The 19,148-nt window shown below is 44.0% G+C and overlaps 1 protein-coding gene across 1 annotated transcript; it reads right to left on the bottom strand.

Moving 5' to 3' along the window:
* Positions 1–266: 266 nt before the first annotated feature.
* Positions 267–3,956, bottom strand: LOC118378662 (zinc-binding protein A33-like). The gene is given in 4 exon segments (XM_052515898.1): positions 267–1,821; positions 1,824–2,006; positions 2,526–2,550; positions 3,947–3,956. Coding segments are annotated over 3 exon segments (597 nt in total). The 5' UTR covers positions 2,542–2,550; positions 3,947–3,956; the 3' UTR covers positions 267–1,423.
* Positions 3,957–19,148: the final 15,192 nt, after the last annotated feature.

Raw genomic sequence — 19,148 nt, forward strand, 5'->3', positions numbered from 1 at the left:
GAATCCCATTTGGGCAATGAATGGTGGAACGTATAACACCCCACCCAGCAGAGTGTCGACCAATCGTGTTGACGTTATCCGTGCTGCATCACGCAGTTGCTAAACGCAATCTTTTCTCAAAGTCAGGTTATGAGTCGAGAAATGTGCATATTTTCCTCGCAATTAAGTAATGTCACGATTCCAACGCTATACACTATTACAAATATCAAGTTAATTATCTCACATCTCGGAAAATATTTGTAATGTTGTACTTCTTGTTGACAAAATTCATGCTCATGTTGGGTTTTTGAGCAATCACCCAATTCACTCCCATTCACTCCATGAAGGAGAGCTCTCCTTATCTCAGAATCGCCCAGAATGCACAGCGTGGCACGTTGACATACATGGTCAACATACATGGGCGACATATGTCGCACAATGTGATTCCAATGGAATTTCCCATCTCCTCAAAAGTATCTCTGCCGTTGACTCAACTCTGTGAGGCACATCGATCTGCAGGTTGAACATGGTGAGATTGTAGACTCCTAAATTGATAGTGCAATTTGTTTAGGTGATTTTACAGCTAACTAGCTACTTCACATGCTGACATTGTCTTTGGTATTATTTTGTGTAGCTACGTTTGCTAGCTAGGCAACCAGCCCATAGAGAGAGCAGTGCATTGGGGATTTTGTAGTCAACTCGAGCTGCAACAGACACAACGTTATTCACATGTTGCTACCAACCTTATTATAAAGCCAAAATTAACATTTTTTCACAAAAAAATATTGTTCTCTTATTTAACACTGTAATTTATAGGAATGAGTGGTTTTGGGTGGATTTTTCCTTTAAGTAGACCATAAAATACATTTTAAATGGTAAATGGCCAGACAGAACTATCTTTATTTACTGTATATTTGGTCATGGCAGATAGAATGATGTGTTGTAGAGGGGAAAAACATATTCCTGATAGCAACTCATTTAATACTGTCTACAGAGCCTAATGGGTAAGGGCCAGGATATCAGATGAGCATTGACAAGGATGCTGATGAACTGACACTCAGTATCTTACCACACATTAGACAGTCTATAAATACACACACGCAGGCACGAACGGACACATACAGACACACACACTAGCCCTCCCAGACCCACTCCCTGGGACGGTTACCAGAGTTGATTGATCTTTCATTGATTGATTATGATGTTGTTTCTTCCTGATTTAACTCCAGCCTGAATGAGTAATTTATGTTACGTGACCTGAGTGAAGAAATATCTGATAGCCCCCTTGAGAAAGACCAACGCATGTCACAGCCAATCAGTAGCAGCCTGTTTGAGTAGTTAATTACTCTTCCTCACCAACGACAGCCAATAATTCAGAATGATTTGATTCAGGGGGTTTTACAGTTGCTCTTGCACTTGCAGACAAACACACATGTACCCAAACTCACATGTTCGCACATGCACACATATACGCACACACACACCTATCCACACCCACACACAAGTTTGAGATCTTACCTCCGTCAATAAGACAGGGGCTAAAATATGAATAAAGTTTCCCAGTGAAGGTGTAGCCAGTGAAGGTGTAGCCAGTGAAAGAGTAGATATGAGACCTGGCCTCCACATTATAGAAGGAGACCTGGCCCTCCTCATAATCCACAAACACCCCTACCTTCTGGGGCTTCTCTCTCAGGGAGAGGGGGACAGAGGGGCCAGAGAGAGCCTTGTACTCTCCATTTCTAAGCCACAGTGTCCTGTATCCATTTTCAGGGCTCACTGTAATCTTCCCCTTCCTGTTGATGGACTCTCTGGCCACTCCTATAGTCCACCTTGTCTTCCCCTCACCTGAACATCATAGTAGAATCTCCCTGAGGAGAAACCCTCTTTTCCCAGGACACTGACACAAGTATCAAACCTTTCTGGGTTGTCACGGAGATCCTGCCATACATCTCCAAATATAACTTGTTTCCCATCTTCAGACAGGATGAGTTTGGGATGTGCTGTATCAGGATCTAGAGTCACATCCACTGTGGACAGAAACACACTTTATTAGAATTATTTTGAAAAACAAACTTTACTGCAGGTTTTGCTGCACAGTACATTACTGTAGACATATGTAGCCTATAGGTTGCTATTGATAACAACATACAGTATATTGCAGATGTGAATGCGTGGTATTTCAAGTAATACCCGTATGTGAAGATATGAATATTAATGTGAAACTCTAAGTGGATGGACTGGAGAGTATTCCAGTCCATCCGTCTTCTGATGGTTTCAAGTTCTAGAATATAGAGAAGGAGTTTGTCAGATTTGGGGGATACCAGAAACTATGGTAAGATAATGTTACAGTAGAGTATACTGTATACTATACAAATCTCCATCTCTAAACTTTATTGTTAAAGTGAGAGATTTTTTAATGCAGGTTCAGAACCAAACATATATGCTAAGTGACAAGGTGTAGAAATAATCCCTCTTCCATAATACAGTATACCTGCAAACTGTATGAAGTGATCTAATTGGAATATAATTCAGTGTCATTCATTTACCTGGACTCTCCTTCATGTTTACAATCTGTGGGTAAATTAAACAAATAAAACAAATTATAATTCCTGTTATTTAAAGTGTGAACATTTTCAAATAAAAAAATGAAACAAAATAGCATTCTTGGTATGAACATAAAATAATTCCAATACAGTAATATTTTACCACATACTTATGACTAATCTTTGTGCTATTGGCATATTTGCACAATGGAAATTGTAAACCCTGAGAACAGGGCTCTCCAACCCTGTTCCTGGAGAGATGATGTCCTGTAGGTTTTCACTCCAACCATGTTCCTGGAGAGATGATGTCCTGTAGGTTTTCACACCAACCCTGTTCCTGGAGAGATGATGTCCTGTAGGTTTTCACACCAACCCTGTTCCTGGAGAGATGATGTCCTGTAGGTTTTCACACCAACCCTGTTCCTGGAGAGATGATGTCCTGTAGGTTTTCACACCAACCCTGTTCCTGGAGAGATGATGTCCTGTAGGTTTTCACTCCAACCCTGTTCCTGGAGAGATGATGTCCTGTAGGTTTTCACACCAACCCTGTTCCTGGAGAGATGATGTCCTGTAGGTTTTCACACCAACCCTGTTCCTGGAGAGATGATGTCCTGTAGGTTTTCACACCAACCCTGTTCCTGGAGAGATGATGTCCTGTAGGTTTTCACTCCAACCCTGTTCCTGGAGAGATGATGTCCTGTAGGTTTTCACTCCAACCCTGTTCCTGGAGAGATGATGTCCTGTAGGTTTTCACACCAATCCTGTTCCTGGAGAGATGATGTCCTGTAGGTTTTCACTCCAACCCTGTTCCTGGAGAGATGATGTCCTGTAGGTTTTCACTCCAACCCTGTTCCTGGAGAGATGATGTCCTGTAGGTTTTCACTCCAACCCTGTTCCTGGAGAGATGATGTCCTGTAGGTTTTCACTCCAACCCTGTTCCTGGAGAGATGATGTCCTGTAGGTTTTCACTCCAACCCTGTTCCTGGAGAGATGATGTCCTGTAGGTTTTCACTCCAACCCTGTTCCTGGAGAGATGATGTCCTGTAGGTTTTCACTCCAACCCAAGTGAGACTGATTTTAATCATTTGCTTCTTGGTAGCCTAGTGGTTAGAGCGTTGGACTAGTAACCGGAAGGTTGCAAGTTCAAATCCCCGAGCTGACAAGGTACAAATCTGTCATTCTGCCCCTGAACAGGCAGTTAACCCACTGTTCCCAGGCCGTCATTGAAAATAAGAATTTGTTCTTAAACTGACTTGCCTGGTAAAATTTTAAAAAATCCGTTGAATCAGGTTTGTTACAATTAAGGTTGGAACAAAAAGCTCCAGTTCTGCAGGATCGGGGTTGGAGAACCCTGGCTTAGAATATACATGTATGTATTGTATATTGACCATAAGGGTCTAGTAATGCATTGTGCTCCTACTTACCCAGCTGATCAGCAAGTATCTCTGCAGACAAACAGATAAATTAAAATCAAAGTAAAGCATTCTTAATGGTGAATAATTCATTCAACTCCTTGTGTGGCAGGGGGATGGGCACAGTAAAAACAATGTGATGAAAAGTATTCATGTAAAATATGTAAGGATTTATAAATCCATGAAACTAGCTGTTGTATGCTATCCATTTCTGTTACATATTCATGTGTTGGGAAATGTTTGTCTCCAATTATTGTTTGGGATCCCAATAACAAATGACGCTGATCCATAGACTCTTGGACTCGACTTACTCAGCTTTAAAGTGTTGACATATTGAACTTGCTGTAATGCCTGTTGTCAGAATGAGTGGACCAAAGCACAGCGTGGAAAGGGTTCATGATTTTATTGATCAAAGAAACACTCGAACAAAGTAACAAAAGCGAACAGTTCTGTCAGGTAAACAGATACTAAACAGAAAATAACTACCCACAAACACAGGTGGGAAAAAGGCTGCCTAAGTATGATTCCCAATCAGAGACAAGGATAGACAGCTGCCTCTGATTGGGAACCATACTCAGCCAAAACAAAGAAATATACAACATAGAATACCCACCCCAAATCACAACCTGACCTAACCAAATAGAGAAATAAAACGGCTCTCTAAGGTCAGGGCGTGACACTTGCTTTGTAGACATCTTACATCCATGCAGGAGACAATTATGAAAAAGTAAACTTTTACACATTGATACATAGGACTGTTAGACACTACTTACTCAGCTCAAGACTGTGTTCATTTTTAACTTGCTCTGGACACATGAAAAGAGAGACATTAGAGAGAACATACTTAATGAACACAGAACATCAGTGTTTTCTCTGACAAAGTTCCATTTCTGGAGGAGATAACGGCATGTTTGACAGTAAGACACTACTTACCTAGCTCTTACATTTACATTACATTTAAGTCATTTAAATGACTTAAATGTAAATGTAAATGTAAATTTAGCAGACGCTCTTATCCAGAGCGACTTACAAATTGGTGCATACACCTTATGACAACCAGTGGAACAGCCACTTGCATCTAAATCTTGTTGGGGGGGGTGAGAAGGATTACTTACCCTTACTTACCCTATCCTAGGTATTCCTTGAAGAGGTGGGGTTTCAGGTGTCTCCGGAAGGTGGTGATTGACTCCGCTGTCCTGGCGTCGTGAGGGAGTTTGTTCCACCATTGGGGGCCAGAGCAGCGAACAGTTTTGACTGGGCTGAGCGGGAACTGTACTTCCTCAGTGGTAGGGAGGCGAGCAGGCCAGAGGTGGATGAACGCAGTGCCCTTGTTTGGGTGTAGGGCCTGATCAGAGCCTGGAGGTACTGAGGTGCCGTTCCCCTCACAGCTCCGTAGGCAAGCACCATGGTCTTGTAGCGGATGCCAGTGGAGAGAGCGGAGGAGGCGGGGTGACGTGAGAGAACTTGGGAAGGTTGAACACCAGACGGGCTTCGGCGTTCTGGATGAGTTGTAGGGGTTTAATGGCACAGGCAGGGAGCCCAGCCAACAGCGAGTTGCAGTAATCCAGACGGGAGATGACAAGTGCCTGGATTAGGACCTGCGCCGCTTCCTGTGTGAGGCAGGGTCGTACTCTGCGGATGTTGTAGAGCATGAACCTACAGGAACGGGCCACCGCCTTGATGTTAGTTGAGAACGACAGGGTGTTGTCCAGGATCACGCCAAGGTTCTTAGCGCTCTGGGAGGAGGACACAATGGAGTTGTCAACCGTGATGGCGAGATCATGGAACGGGCAGTCCTTCCCGGGAGGAAGAGCAGCTCCGTCTTGCCGAGGTTCAGCTTGAGGTGGTGATCCGTCATCCACACTGATATGTCTGCCAGACATGCAGAGATGCGATTCGCCACCTGGTGATCAGAAGGGGAAAGGAGAAGATTAATTGTGTGTCGTCTGCATAGCAATGATAGGAGAGACCATGTGAGGTTATGACAGAGCCAAGTGACTTGGTGTATAGCGAGAATAGGAGAGGGCCTAGAACAGAGCCCTGGGGGACACCAGTGGTGAGAGCGCGTGGTGAGGAGACAGATTCTCGCCACGCCACCTGGTAGGAGCGACCTGTCAGGTAGGACGCAATCCAAGCGTGGGCCGCGCCGGAGATGCCCAACTCGGAGAGGGTGGAGAGGAGGATCTGATGGTTCACAGTATCGAAGGCAGCCGATAGGTCTAGAAGGATGAGAGCAGAGAGAGAGTTAGTTTTAGCAGTGCGGAGCGCCTCCGTGATGCAGAGAAGAGCAGTCTCAGTTGAATGACTAGTCTTGAAACCTGACTGATTTGGATCAAGAAGGTCATTCTGAGAGAGATAGCGGGAGAGCTGGCCAAGGACAGCACGTTCAAGAGTTTTGGAGAGAAAAGAAAGAAGGGATACTGGTCTGTAGTTGTTGACATCGGAGGGATCGAGTGTAGGTTTTTTCAGAAGGGGTGCAACTCTCGCTCTCTTGAAGACGGAAGGGACGTAGCCAGCGGTCAGGGATGAGTTGATGAGCGAGTTGAGGTAAGGGAGAAGGTCTCCGGAAATGGTCTGGAGAAGAGAGGAGGGGATAGGGTCAAGCGGGCAGGTTGTTGGGCGGCCGGCCGTCACAAGACGCGAGATTTCATCTGGAGAGAGAGGGGAGAAAGAGGTCAGAGCACAGGGTAGGGCAGTGTGAGCAGAACCAGCGATGTCGTTTGACTTAGCAAACGAGGATCGGATGTCGTCGACCTTCTTTTCAAAATGGTTGACGAAGTCATCTGCAGAGAGGGAGGAGGGGGAGGAGGATTCAGGAGGGAGGAGAAGGTGGCAAAGAGCTTACTAGGGTTAGAGGCAGATGCTTGGAATTTAGAGTGGTAGAAAGTGGCTTTAGCAGCAGAGACAGAGGAGGAAAATGTAGAGAGGAGGGAGTGAAAGGATGCCAGGTCCGCAGGGAGGCGAGTTTTCCTCCATTTCCGCTCGGCTGCCCGGAGCCCTGTTCTGTGAGCTCGCAATGAGTCGTCGAGCCACGGAGCGGGGAGGGGAGGACCGAGCCGGCCTGGAGGATAGGGGACATAGAGAGTCAAAGGATGCAGAAAGGGAGGAGAGGAGGGTTGAGGAGGCAGAATCAGGAGATAGGTTGGAGAAGGTTGGAGAAGGTTTGAGCAGAGGGAAGAGATGATAGGATGGAAGAGGAGAGAGTAGCGGGGGAGAGAGATCAGACCTATGCCACTCCTGCCCACCCCATGCACCCCACCCCCGCAAAGAGGGCCTCAACATGGAAGCCACACATACGCCCAGGTAGTGAGCGGGCAAACAGTCCCAACCCCCACTCTCACACTCGCCCAAGCCAATAGCATGTACCAGATGCTCAGCAGGCTCTGCTCACACTTACTGGCCTGAGGCCAAACCACACGACCAACAACATTGGACATTCTATGGAACAAAAAGCCTTCACTATATCATCCTGGAATATCCAAGGTCTGAGGTCATCTGCCTTTGGCCTAAAGAGCAGAAACCCGGACTTCACCAAAGAAATCGGTAACACAGACATTGTCATCCTGCAAGAAACCTGGTATAGAGGAGACGGACCCACTGGTTGCCCTCTAGGTTACAGAGAGCTGGTAGTCCCATCCACCAAACTACCAGGTGTGAAACAGGGAAGGGACTCAGGGGTATGCTAATTTGGTATAGAGCAGACCTAACTCACTCCATTAAATTAATCAAAACAGGAACATTCTACATTTGGCTAGAAATTCAAAAGGAAATTATCCTAACAGAGAAAAATGTCCTCCTGTGTGCTACCTATATCCCCCACTAGAATCCCCATATTTTAATGAAGACAGCTTCTCCATCCTGGAGGGCGAAATCAATCATTTCCAGGCCCAGGGACATGTACTAGTCTGTGGCGACCTAAATGCCAGAACCGGACAAGAACCTGACACCCTCAGCACACAGGGGGACAAACATCTGCCTGGAGGTGACAGCATCCCCTCCCACATATGCCCCCTAGGCACAACTATGACAACATAACCAACAAAAACGGGTCACAACTCCTGCAGCTCTGTCGCACGCTGGGTATGTACATAGTCAACGGTAGGCTTCGAGGGGACTCCTATGGTAGATACACCTATAGCTCATCTCTTGGCAGTAGTACTGTAGACTACTTTATCACTGACCTCAACCCAGAATCTCTCAGAGCGTTCACAGTCAGTCCACTAACACCCCTATCAGACCACAGCAAAATCACAGTCTACTTAAACAGAGCAATACTCAACCACGAGGCATCAAAGCCAAAGGAACTGAGTAACATTAAGAAATGCTATAGGTGGAAGGAATGCAGTTTGGAAACCTACCAAAAAACAATTAGGCAACAACAAATTCAATCCCTTTTAGACAATTTCCTGGGTAAAACGTTCCACTGTAATAGTGAAGGTGTAAACTTGGCAGTAGAAAATCTTAACAGTATATTTGACCTCTCAGCTTCCCTATCAAATCTAAAAATCTCAAATAGAAAACCGAAGAAAATTAACAATAATGACAAATGGTTTGATGAGGAATGCAAAAATCTAAGAAAGAAATTGAGAAACCTGTCCAACCAAAAACATAGAGACCCGGAAAACCTGAGTCTACGCCTTCACTATGGTGAATCACTAAAACAATACAGAAACACACTACGGAAAAAGAAGGAACAGCATGTCAGAAATCAGCTCAATGCTATTGAAGAATCCATAGACTCTAACCACTTCTGGGAAAATTGGAAAACACTAAACAAACAACAACACGAAGAATTATCTATCCAAAATGGAGATGTCTGGGTAAACCACTTCTCAAATCAAATCAAATCAAATTTATTTATATAGCCCTTCGTACATCAGCTGATATCTCAAAGTGCTGTACAGAAACCCAGCCTAAAACCCCAAACAGCAAACAATGCAGGTGTAAAAGCACGGTGGCTAGGAAAAACTCCCTAGAAAGGCCAAAACCTAGGAAGAAACCTAGAGAGGAACCGGGCTATGTGGGGTGGCCAGTCCTCTTCTGGCTGTGCCGGGTAGAGATTCTAACAGAACATGACCAAGATGTTCAAATGTTCATAAATGACCAGCATGGTCGAATAATAATAAGGCAGAACAGTTGAAACTGGAGCAGCAGCACAGTCAGGTGGACTGGGGACAGCAAGGGGCCATCATGTCAGGTAGTCCTGGGGCACGGTCCTAGGGCTCAGGTCCTCCGAGAGAGAGAAAGAAAGAGAGAATTAGAGAGAGCATATGTGGGGTGGCCAGTCCTCTTCTGGCTGTGCCGGGTGGAGATTATAACAGAACGTGGCCAAGATGTTCAAATGTTCATAAATGACCAGCATGGTTGAATAATAGTAAGGCAGAACAGTTGAAACTGGAGCAGGAGCATGGCCAGGTGGACTGGGGACAGCAAGGAGTCCTCATGTCAGGTAGTCCTGGGACATGGTCCTAGGGCCCAGGCCAGTTGAAACAGGAGCAGCAGCATGGCCAGGTGGACTGGGGACAGCAAGGAGTCATCATGTCAGGTAGTCCTGGGGCATGGTCCTAGGGCTCAGGTCCTCCGAGAGAGAGAAAGAGAGAAGAGAGAATTAGAGAACGCACACTTAGATTCACACAGGACACCGAATAGGACAGGAGAAGTACTCCAGATATAACAAACTGACCCTAGCCCCCGACACATAAACTTCTGCAGCATAAATACTGGAGGCTGAGACAGGAGGGGTCAGGAGACACTGTGGCCCCATCCGAGGACACCCCGGACAGGGCCAAACAGGAAGGATATAACCCCACCCACTTTGCCAAAGCACAGCCCCCACACCACTAGAGGGATATCTTCAACCACCAACTTACCATCCTGAGACAAGGCCGAGTATAGCCCACAAAGATCTCCGCCACGGTACAACCCAAGGGGGGCAACCCAGACAGGCCGACCACAACAGTGAATCAACCCACCCAGGTGACGCACCCCCAGGGACGGCACGAGAGAGCCCCAGCAAGCCAGTGACTCAGCCCCGTAACAGGGTTAGAGGCAGAGAATCCCAGTGGAAAGAGGGGAACCGGCCAGGCAGAGACAGCAAGGGCGGTTCGTTGCTCCAGAGCCTTTCCGTTCACCTTCCCACTCCTGGGCCAGACTACACTCAATCATATGACCCACTGAAGAGATGAGTCTTCAGTAAAGACTTAAAGGTTGAGACCGAGTTTGCGTCTCTGACATGGGTAGGCAGACCGTTCCATAAAAATGGAGCTCTATAGGAGAAAGCCCTGCCTCCAGCTGTTTGCTTAGAAATTCTAGGGACAATTAGGAGGCCTGCGTCTTGTGACCGTAGCGTACGTGTAGGTATGTACGGCAGGACCAAATCAGAGAGGTAGGTAGGAGCAAGCCCATGTAATCCTTTGTAAGTTAGCAGTAAAACCTTGAAATCAGCCCTTGCTTTGACAGGAAGCCAGTGTAGAGAGGCTAGCACTGGAGTAATATGATCAAATTTTTTGGTTCTAGTCAGGATTCTAGCAGCCGTATTTAGCACTAACTGAAGTTTATTTAGTGCTTTATCCGGGTAGCCGGAAAATAGAGCATTGCAGTAGTCTAACCTAGAAGTGACAAAAGCATGGATTAATTTTTCTGCATCATTTTTGGACAGAAAGTTTCTGATTTTTGCAATGTTACGTAGATGGAAAAAAGCTGTCCTCGAAATGGTCTTGATATGTTCTTCAAAGAGAGATCAGGGTCCAGAGTAACGCCGAGGTCCTTCACAGTTTTATTTGAGACGATTGTACAACCATTAAGATTAATTGTCAGATTCAACAGAAGATCTCTTTGTTTCTTGGGACCTAGAACAAGCATCTCTGTTTTGTCCGAGTTTAATAGTAGAAAGTTTGCAGCCATCCACTTCCTTATGTCTGAAACACATGCTTCTAGCGAGGGCAATTTTGGGGCTTCACCATGTTTCATTGAAATGTACAGCTGTGTGTCATCCGCATAGCAGTGAAAGTTTACATTATGTTTTCGAATAACATCCCCAAGAGGTAAAATATATAGTGAAAACAACTTCTCCAATCTTTTTGGTTCTATAACAAAGAACAAAGAGCAAAAACATATACATGATCAACTACAGATCTTAGAATCAACTATTAAAGACTACCAGAACCCACTGGATTCTCCAATTACATTGAATGAGTTACAGGACAAAATAAAAACCCTCCAACCCAAAAAGGCCTGTGGTGTCGATGGTATCCTCAATGAAATGATCAAATATACAGACAACAAATTCCAACTGGCTATACTAAAACTCTTTAACATCATACTTAGCTCTGGCATCTTCCCCAATATTTGGAACCAAGGACTGATCACCCCAATCCAGAAAAGTGGAGACAAATTTGACCCCAATAACTACCGTGGAATATGTGTCAACAGTAACCTTGGGAAAATCCTCTGCATTATTATTAACAGCAGACTCGTACATTTCCTCAATGAAAACAATGTACTGAGCAAATGTCAAATTGGCTTTTTACCAAATTACCGTACAACAGACCATGTATTCACCCTGCACACCTTAATTGACAACCAAACAAACCAAAACAAAGGCAAAGTCTTCTCATGCTTTGTTGATTTCAAAAAAGCCTTCGACTCAATTTGGCATGAGGGTCTGCTATACAAACTGATGGAAAGTGGTGTTGGGGGTAAAACATATGACATTATAAAATCCATGTACACAAACAACAAGTGTGCGGTTAAAATTGGCAAAAAACACACATTTCTTCACACAGGGTCGTGGGGTTAGACAGGGATGCAGCTTAAGCCCCACCCTCTTCAACATATATATCAACGAACTGGCGCGGGCACTAGAAAAGTCTGCAGCACCCGGCCTCCCCCTGCTAGAATCCGAAGTCAAATGTCTGCTGTTTGCTGATGATCTGGTGCTTCTGTCACCAACCAAGGAGGGCCTACAGCAGCACCTAGATCTTATGCACAGATTCTGTCAGACCTGGGCCCTGACAGTAAATCTCAGTAAGACCAAAATAATGGTGTTCCAAAAAAGGTCGAGTCACCAGGACCACAAATACAAATTCCATCTCGACACTGTTGCCCTAGAGCACACAAAAAAACTATACATACCTTGGCCTAAACATCAGCGCCACAGGTAACTTCCCAAAGGTGTGAACGATCTGAGAGACAAGGCAAGAAGGGCATTCTATGCCATCAAAAGAAACATAAATTTCAACATACCAATTAGGATTTGGCTAAAAATACTTGAATCAGTCATAGAGCCTATTGACCTTTATGGTTGTGAGGTCTGGGGTCCGCTCACCAACCAAGACTTCACAAAATGGGACAAACACCAAATTGAGACTCTGCACGCAGAATTCTGCAAAAATATCCTCCGTGTACAACGTAAAACACCAAATAATGCATGCAGAGCAGAATTAGGCCGATACCCACTAATTATCAAAATCCAGAAAAGAGCCATTAAATTCTACAACCACCTAAAAGGAAGCGATTCACAAACCTTCCATAACAAAGCCATCACAAACAGAGAGATGAACCTGGAGAAGAGTCCCTAGGCAAACTGGTCCTGGGGATCTGTTCACAAACACAAACACACCCTACAGAGCCCCAGGACAACAGCACAATTAGACCCAACCAAATCATGAGAAAACAAAAAGATAATTACTTAACACATTGGAAAGAATTAACAAAAAAACAGAGCAAACTAGAATGCTATTTGGCCCTACACAGAGAGTACACAGCGGCAGAATACCTGACCACTGTGACTGACCCAAAATTAAGGAAAGCTTTGACTATGTACAGACTCAGTGAGCATAGCCTTGCTATTGAGAAAGGCCGCCGTAGGCAGACATGGCTCTCAAGAGAAGACAGGCTATGTGCTCACTGCCCACAAAATGAGGTGGAAACTGAGCTGCACTTCCTAACCTCCTGCCCAATGTATGACCATATTAGAGAGACATATTTCCCCAGATCACACAGATCCACAAAGAATTCGAAAACATATCCAATTTTGAAAAACTCCCATACCTACTGGGTGAAATTCCACAGTGTGCCATCACAGCAGCAAGATTTGTGACCTGTTGCCACGAGAAAAGGGCAACCAGTGAAGAACAAACACCATTGTAAATACAACCCATATTTATGCTTATTTATTTTATCTTGTGTCCTTTAATTGTTTGTACATTGTGTATATATATATATATATATATATATATATATATATATATATAATATGACATTTGTAATGTCTTTACTGTTTTGAAACTGTTGTATGTGTAATGTTTACTGTTAATTTTTGTTGTTTTTCACTTTATATATTCACTTTGTATGTTGTCTACCTCACTTGCTTTGGCAATGTTAACACATGTTTCCCATGCCAATAAAGCCCTTGAATTGAATTGAATTGAATTGAGAGAGCGAAGGTTGGGACGGCGCGATACCATCCGAGTAGGGGCAGTGTGGGAAGTGTTGGATAGGGAAAGGGAAGTGTTGGAGAGGGAAAAGGAAGTGTTGGAGAGGGAAAAGGATACAAGGTAGTGGTCGGAGACTTGGAGGGGAGTTGCAATGAGGTTAGTGGAAGAACAGCATCTAGTAAAGATGAGGTCGAGCGTATTGCCTGCCTTGTGAGTAGGGGGAAGGTGAGAGGGTGAGGTCAAAAGAGGAGAGGAGTGGAAAGAAGGAGGCAGAGAGGAATGAGTCAAAGGTAGACGTGGGGAGGTTAAAGTCGCCCAGAACTGTGAGAGGTGAGCCGTCCTTAGGAAAGGAGCTTATCAAGGCATCAAGCTCATTGATGAACTCTCCGAGGAACCTGGAGGGCGATAAATGATAAGGATGTTAAGCTTGAAAGGGCTGGTAACTGTGATAGCATGGAATTCAAAGGAGGCGATAGACAGATGGGTAAGGGGAGAAAGAGAGAATGACCACTTGGGAGAGATGAGGATCCCGGTGCCACCACCCCGCTGACCAGAACCTCTCGGGGTGTGCGAGAACACGTGGGCGGACGAAAGAGAGCAGTAGGAGTAGCAGTGTTATCTGTGGTGATCCATGTTTCTGTCAGTGCCAAGAAGTCGAGGGACTGGAGGGAGGCATAGGCTGAGATGAACTCTGCCTTGTTGGCCGCAGATCGGCAGTTCCAGAGGCTACCGGAGACCTGGAACTCCACGTGGGTCGTGCGCGCTGGGACCACCAGATTAGGGTGGCCGCGGCCACGCGGTGTGGAGCGTTTGTATGGTCTGTGCAGAGAGGAGAGAACAGGGATAGACAGACACATAGTTGACAGGCTACAGAAGAGGCTACGCTAATGCAAGGAGATTGGAATGACAAGTGGACTACACGTCTCGAATGTTCAGAAAGTTAAGCTTACGTAGCAAGAATCTTATTGACTAAAATGATTAAAATGATACAGTACTGCTGAAGTAGGCTAGCTGGCAGTGGCTGCGTTGTTGACACTACACTAATCAAGTCGTTCCGTTGAGTGTAATAGTTTCTACAGTGCTGCTATTCGGGGCTAGCTGGCTAGCTAGCAGTGTTGATTACGTTGCGTTGCGTTAAAAGAACGACAATAGCTGGCTAGCTAACCTAGAAAATCGCTCTAGACTACACAATTATCTTTGCTACAAAGACGGCTATGTAGCTAGCTATGTAGCTAGCTACGATCAAACAAATCAAACCGTTGTGCTGTAATGAAATGAAATGAAAAATGACTTCCCTGCCACCGGTTACGCACCCCTTACAGTACTGACATTTATGTATAGTTGCATATTTTCCTAATCTTGGGTCCCAGGAGAACACAGAATTTCTAATTTGGGTCCAAAGGCAGAAAAAGTTGAGTACCGATTTTGGACATGTGAGTGTTGCACTTGCTCCTTTCGGTCTCAAACGTATCTGTCATTGTTTGCAGATAGAGGTCTTGATTATGGAGCGAGAGATTCGGTGATGAGATTTCCTCCGCTTGCTTAGAAATCAATATTTCCATCTTCATCACCTGAGTTCTCTCATCATTCATTTGGTCAGCAACTGCAATGAGTTCTGCTGATTTGTCATCCAACTTAGTCATTGTGTTCATTAACTGATCGTCTTTGGTCTGCAGCATTTGGAGGAGAACATTTGTAATGGTTTTCTAGGTGTGAAGGAGAGTCGGACCAAAATGCAGCATGTAGATTGTGATCCATGTTTAATGAAACGTAAAACACGAATCAATACAAATACTATAAAACAAAAGAACGTAATGAAAACCAAAACGGCCTATACTAGTGTAAACATAGAGACAGGAACAAGGACACTAAGGACAATCACCCACAAAACAACCAAAGAATATGGCTGCCTAAATATGGTTCCCAATCAGAGACAACGATAAACACCTGCCTCTGATTGAGAACCACTTCAGACAGCCATAGACTTTGCTAGATCACCCCACTAGCTACAATCCCAATACATACCAAAACCCCAAGACAAAACACACCACAATACAATACAAAAACCCCATGCCACACCCTGGCCTGAACCAAACATGAAGATAAACACAAAATACTTCGACCAGGGCATGACAACATTGTTACTTTCAGTAACGTTCATGCATATAGGCTGAATCAAAATAGAAGTGTCATTCTATTTTAGATCCCTCACAGGGGTACCAATTATGTTGTGTCTCTGACTGATTAAATTATATGACATGCTTGTCAGGACCCGGTTACGAACCCGGGTCTCCGGAGTGAGAAACAGTCACTTAACCAACTGACCCACGAATAGTCGGCAGAAACCAGAAGATGAGGCAGACACAGCAGTACTTGAGACGGTGAAAAGTGAAAGTTCTTCAGGAAAACATGTAACTCCACAACCTCAAAAGGAATTCCATAAGAACAAAGGTAATCCTCCAAGACAAAAGGTAAATCCACAAGGTGGAAGGTATAGCACAAAAAAGCCCCAAAAGATACTCAAAAAAACAAACAAACAAGAACAAAAAAACAGAATTCCTCAAGAGAGTCCACGGGATCAACAAGAGTACACAGAGTACTAGGGCTGGGTGCTAACATACAAACACAGAGCACAGAACTGAGGAAAACAAAGGGTTTAAATACAATCAGGGGAAACGAGGCACAGGTGCAAATAATAATGGGGATCAAGGGAAAACAAAAGGTCAAAAGGCACAATGGGGGCCTCTAGTGATCAAAAACCGGAACAACCCTGGCCAAATCCTGACAATGCTATTTTATCAAATCGATTACCTAACGTTTAATTGATTATGTGATTGAATTAAACCATGCAACAATTAAACCATTAATAACCTGGGGCACCACGGAAGCATTCATTTATATAGAGCAGTTATCTCCCGAATCCAATCTCTTGAAAATTTGAAGATCTTTAATATCAATAGCAGTCAATCATTAATCGTCACCTTATTCAGTCTAATTTGGATGGTCATAAAGTACTGCACGGACCCTGGCTAACAAGTTGAATTAGCAATACACAAATTGGTGTAATTATTTATTTACTAAATACCGAAATAATCACACAGAATTACATATATATACACAGGATCGATCATACATCGATTACTAATCATGTCATGGAAATCCCTAGTGGGCTAACCCAATATGACAGCTCGTTACACAAAAGAAGGGGTTGGGTTTGAATGAAAGAGCGGGAAGATGGAGTGACAAAGGGATTGGGTCTCTATCGGACCTTGAAAAGCTATTCTACCGTAAATACAGAATCTTATGCATTCTAATAACCGCCCATTCGGAGAAGAAAAATGCAACATATATATTTACTCTGAGCTGCCCTTCGGTAGATGGGTCGAAGATGGAAGACTGGTTTGCCCAGCAGAGATCGCCATTGTCCTTTGAAGAATATTTCTGGTCGTAGTGTTGTAGAGCGGATACGTTAAAGTACCCTGTCGTTCTTAGGAGATTGTCTGTCCTTTCCTAGGCCACATACGTTTACAGCTGCAGCTGATACATCCTAGACTTCGAGTTATCTCTTCTTCAGTAAATAATCGTTCAATGTTCATACTAAGTTGCCATAATCAGCTTATGCTGGTCTAGTCGAAATACACCATTTCAGTGAGGTGATCATCACCTCCATATTGAAATTAGCCCTTATAAATCAAATCAAATCATAAAGGTACGGACACCAGTCCTCGCGTCATTGGGAACTATAAGGTTAACTTCCGTCAATGGACTTTTGTACTGGGGGAGAGAAGGGCGTGTTTCATAGTTCTCAACCAATGTCTGTTCACTTGGGCGTGGCCACTGAGTGAGCATAGTTTACTTATGAAAACAATTCTCTCATTTAGAAGTTAAAATTACATTTCATATTTTCACAAATAGTTTCATATTTAATTCCATGTGAATCTGATAACTAGAATGTGTAGACTTTCCAAGATACAATTTATGTCATCCTATCATCAGATATAATGTTCCAGACAAGAACTGATCTGACATCATATTCTTTAAGTACCAACGAACACTTTCAACTGGTTGAGAAAGGGAACTATTGTTCCATTCCCCTGCCTTTTGATATTACCATACTTTCTCTGTGGTGACACAGGGCTTTCCAAGAGTCCATTCTGTAGAGTGGAGAGAAAAGGAGGACAGGTACTTATGGGGGGTCATAAACCTCACCCAACAGGGCAAAGTCATGACAGTAACACACACACTTGCACGCACACACACACACACACGAGCACACACACACACACACAACCAGTATTTCAATGTTTGATATAAAACAGTTAGTCAGTGACACCTACAGGAGTGATGACCTGTGGGGCTGAGTTACCAGTAGCACCAGAATAAAAGAATGGATAGAGTTTCTCAGTGAAGGTGTAGCCAGTAAAGGAGTAGATATGAGACCTGGCCTCTACATTGTATAATGAGACCTGACCCTTCTCATAATCCACAAACACCCCCACCTTCTGGGGCTTCTCTCTCAGGGAGAGGACGACAGAGGGGTCAGTGAGAGCCATGTATTTTTCATCCCTCAGCCAAACAGTCCAGCATCCATTCTCAGGTTTCAGGTGAATATACTTCTTCCTGTTGATGGACTCTCTGGCCACTCCTAAAGTCCACCCATTCTTCCCCCCACCTGCACCTCGTAGTAGAATCTCCCTGAGGAGAAACCCTCCGTTCCCAGGACATAGCGAAAAATATCAAATCTCTTTGGGTTATCAGGGAGATTCTGTTTTATGTCTCCATATCTAACTTGTTTCCTGTCTTCAGACAGGATGAGTCTGGGATGTGCTGTATCAGGATCTAGAGTCACATCCACTGTGGAGAGAAACACACACTTTATTAGAATAAACAAAATAAACATAACAATATGGGGGACTGCATTTTACTGCTCAGTACATTGCTCTGGGACACATGAATATGCTGTATCAGGGTCTAGAGTCACATCCACTGTGAAGTAAAAATAAGAACATCAATATGTGGGAGGACATGTGTAGGGCTGCACGATATTGGAAAACAATCTATGCTTTATTTTTAACCGAATGTTGCAATTGTGATTTGACTTGCGATTTAGAGCAAAATACTTTGGTGAACTGTTGGAATCAAGGAAATAAAATGATTATTCCAATTCAATAGTTCAAATATAATAGTGGCCACTTTAAATACAGTGTTTGACATGACAACAAATGAAAATGCCAGGGAGGAGTTATTGAGACACGGTAGGAACCAAAGTCTTGACAAATGTTTCCTAGGGGACTCTACAATCTTTGGATACATTGCATGTTTTTGTTAGCTACTTCATGTAGCATACATATTCTTGCTTTGCGTATTCCTCTTTGATTTAGAAGAAACTGTTACGCAAAAAACATGCAGATATACATTACTGGTCAAAAGTTGTGACACACCTACTCATTCAAGGGTTTTTCTTTATTTTTAACTATTTTCTACATTGTAGAATAATAGTGAAGACATCAAAACTATGAAATAACAATTATGGCATTATGGAGTAACCAAAAATGTGGTTAAAATGCCACCCTTTGGCATGATGACAGCTTTTTTGCACACTCTCTCAACCAGCTTCACGAGGAATGATTTTCCAACAGTCTTGAAGGAGTTCCCACAAATGCTGAACACTTGTTGGCTGCTTTTCCTTCACTTTGCGGTCCTACTCATCCCAAACTATCTCAATTGGGTTGAGGTCAGATGATTGTGAAGGCCAGGTCATCTGATGTAGCACTCCA

This window comes from Oncorhynchus keta, unplaced genomic scaffold (genome assembly GCF_023373465.1).
Source record: "Oncorhynchus keta strain PuntledgeMale-10-30-2019 unplaced genomic scaffold, Oket_V2 Un_scaffold_3531_pilon_pilon, whole genome shotgun sequence".
NCBI lineage: Eukaryota > Metazoa > Chordata > Actinopteri > Salmoniformes > Salmonidae > Oncorhynchus > Oncorhynchus keta.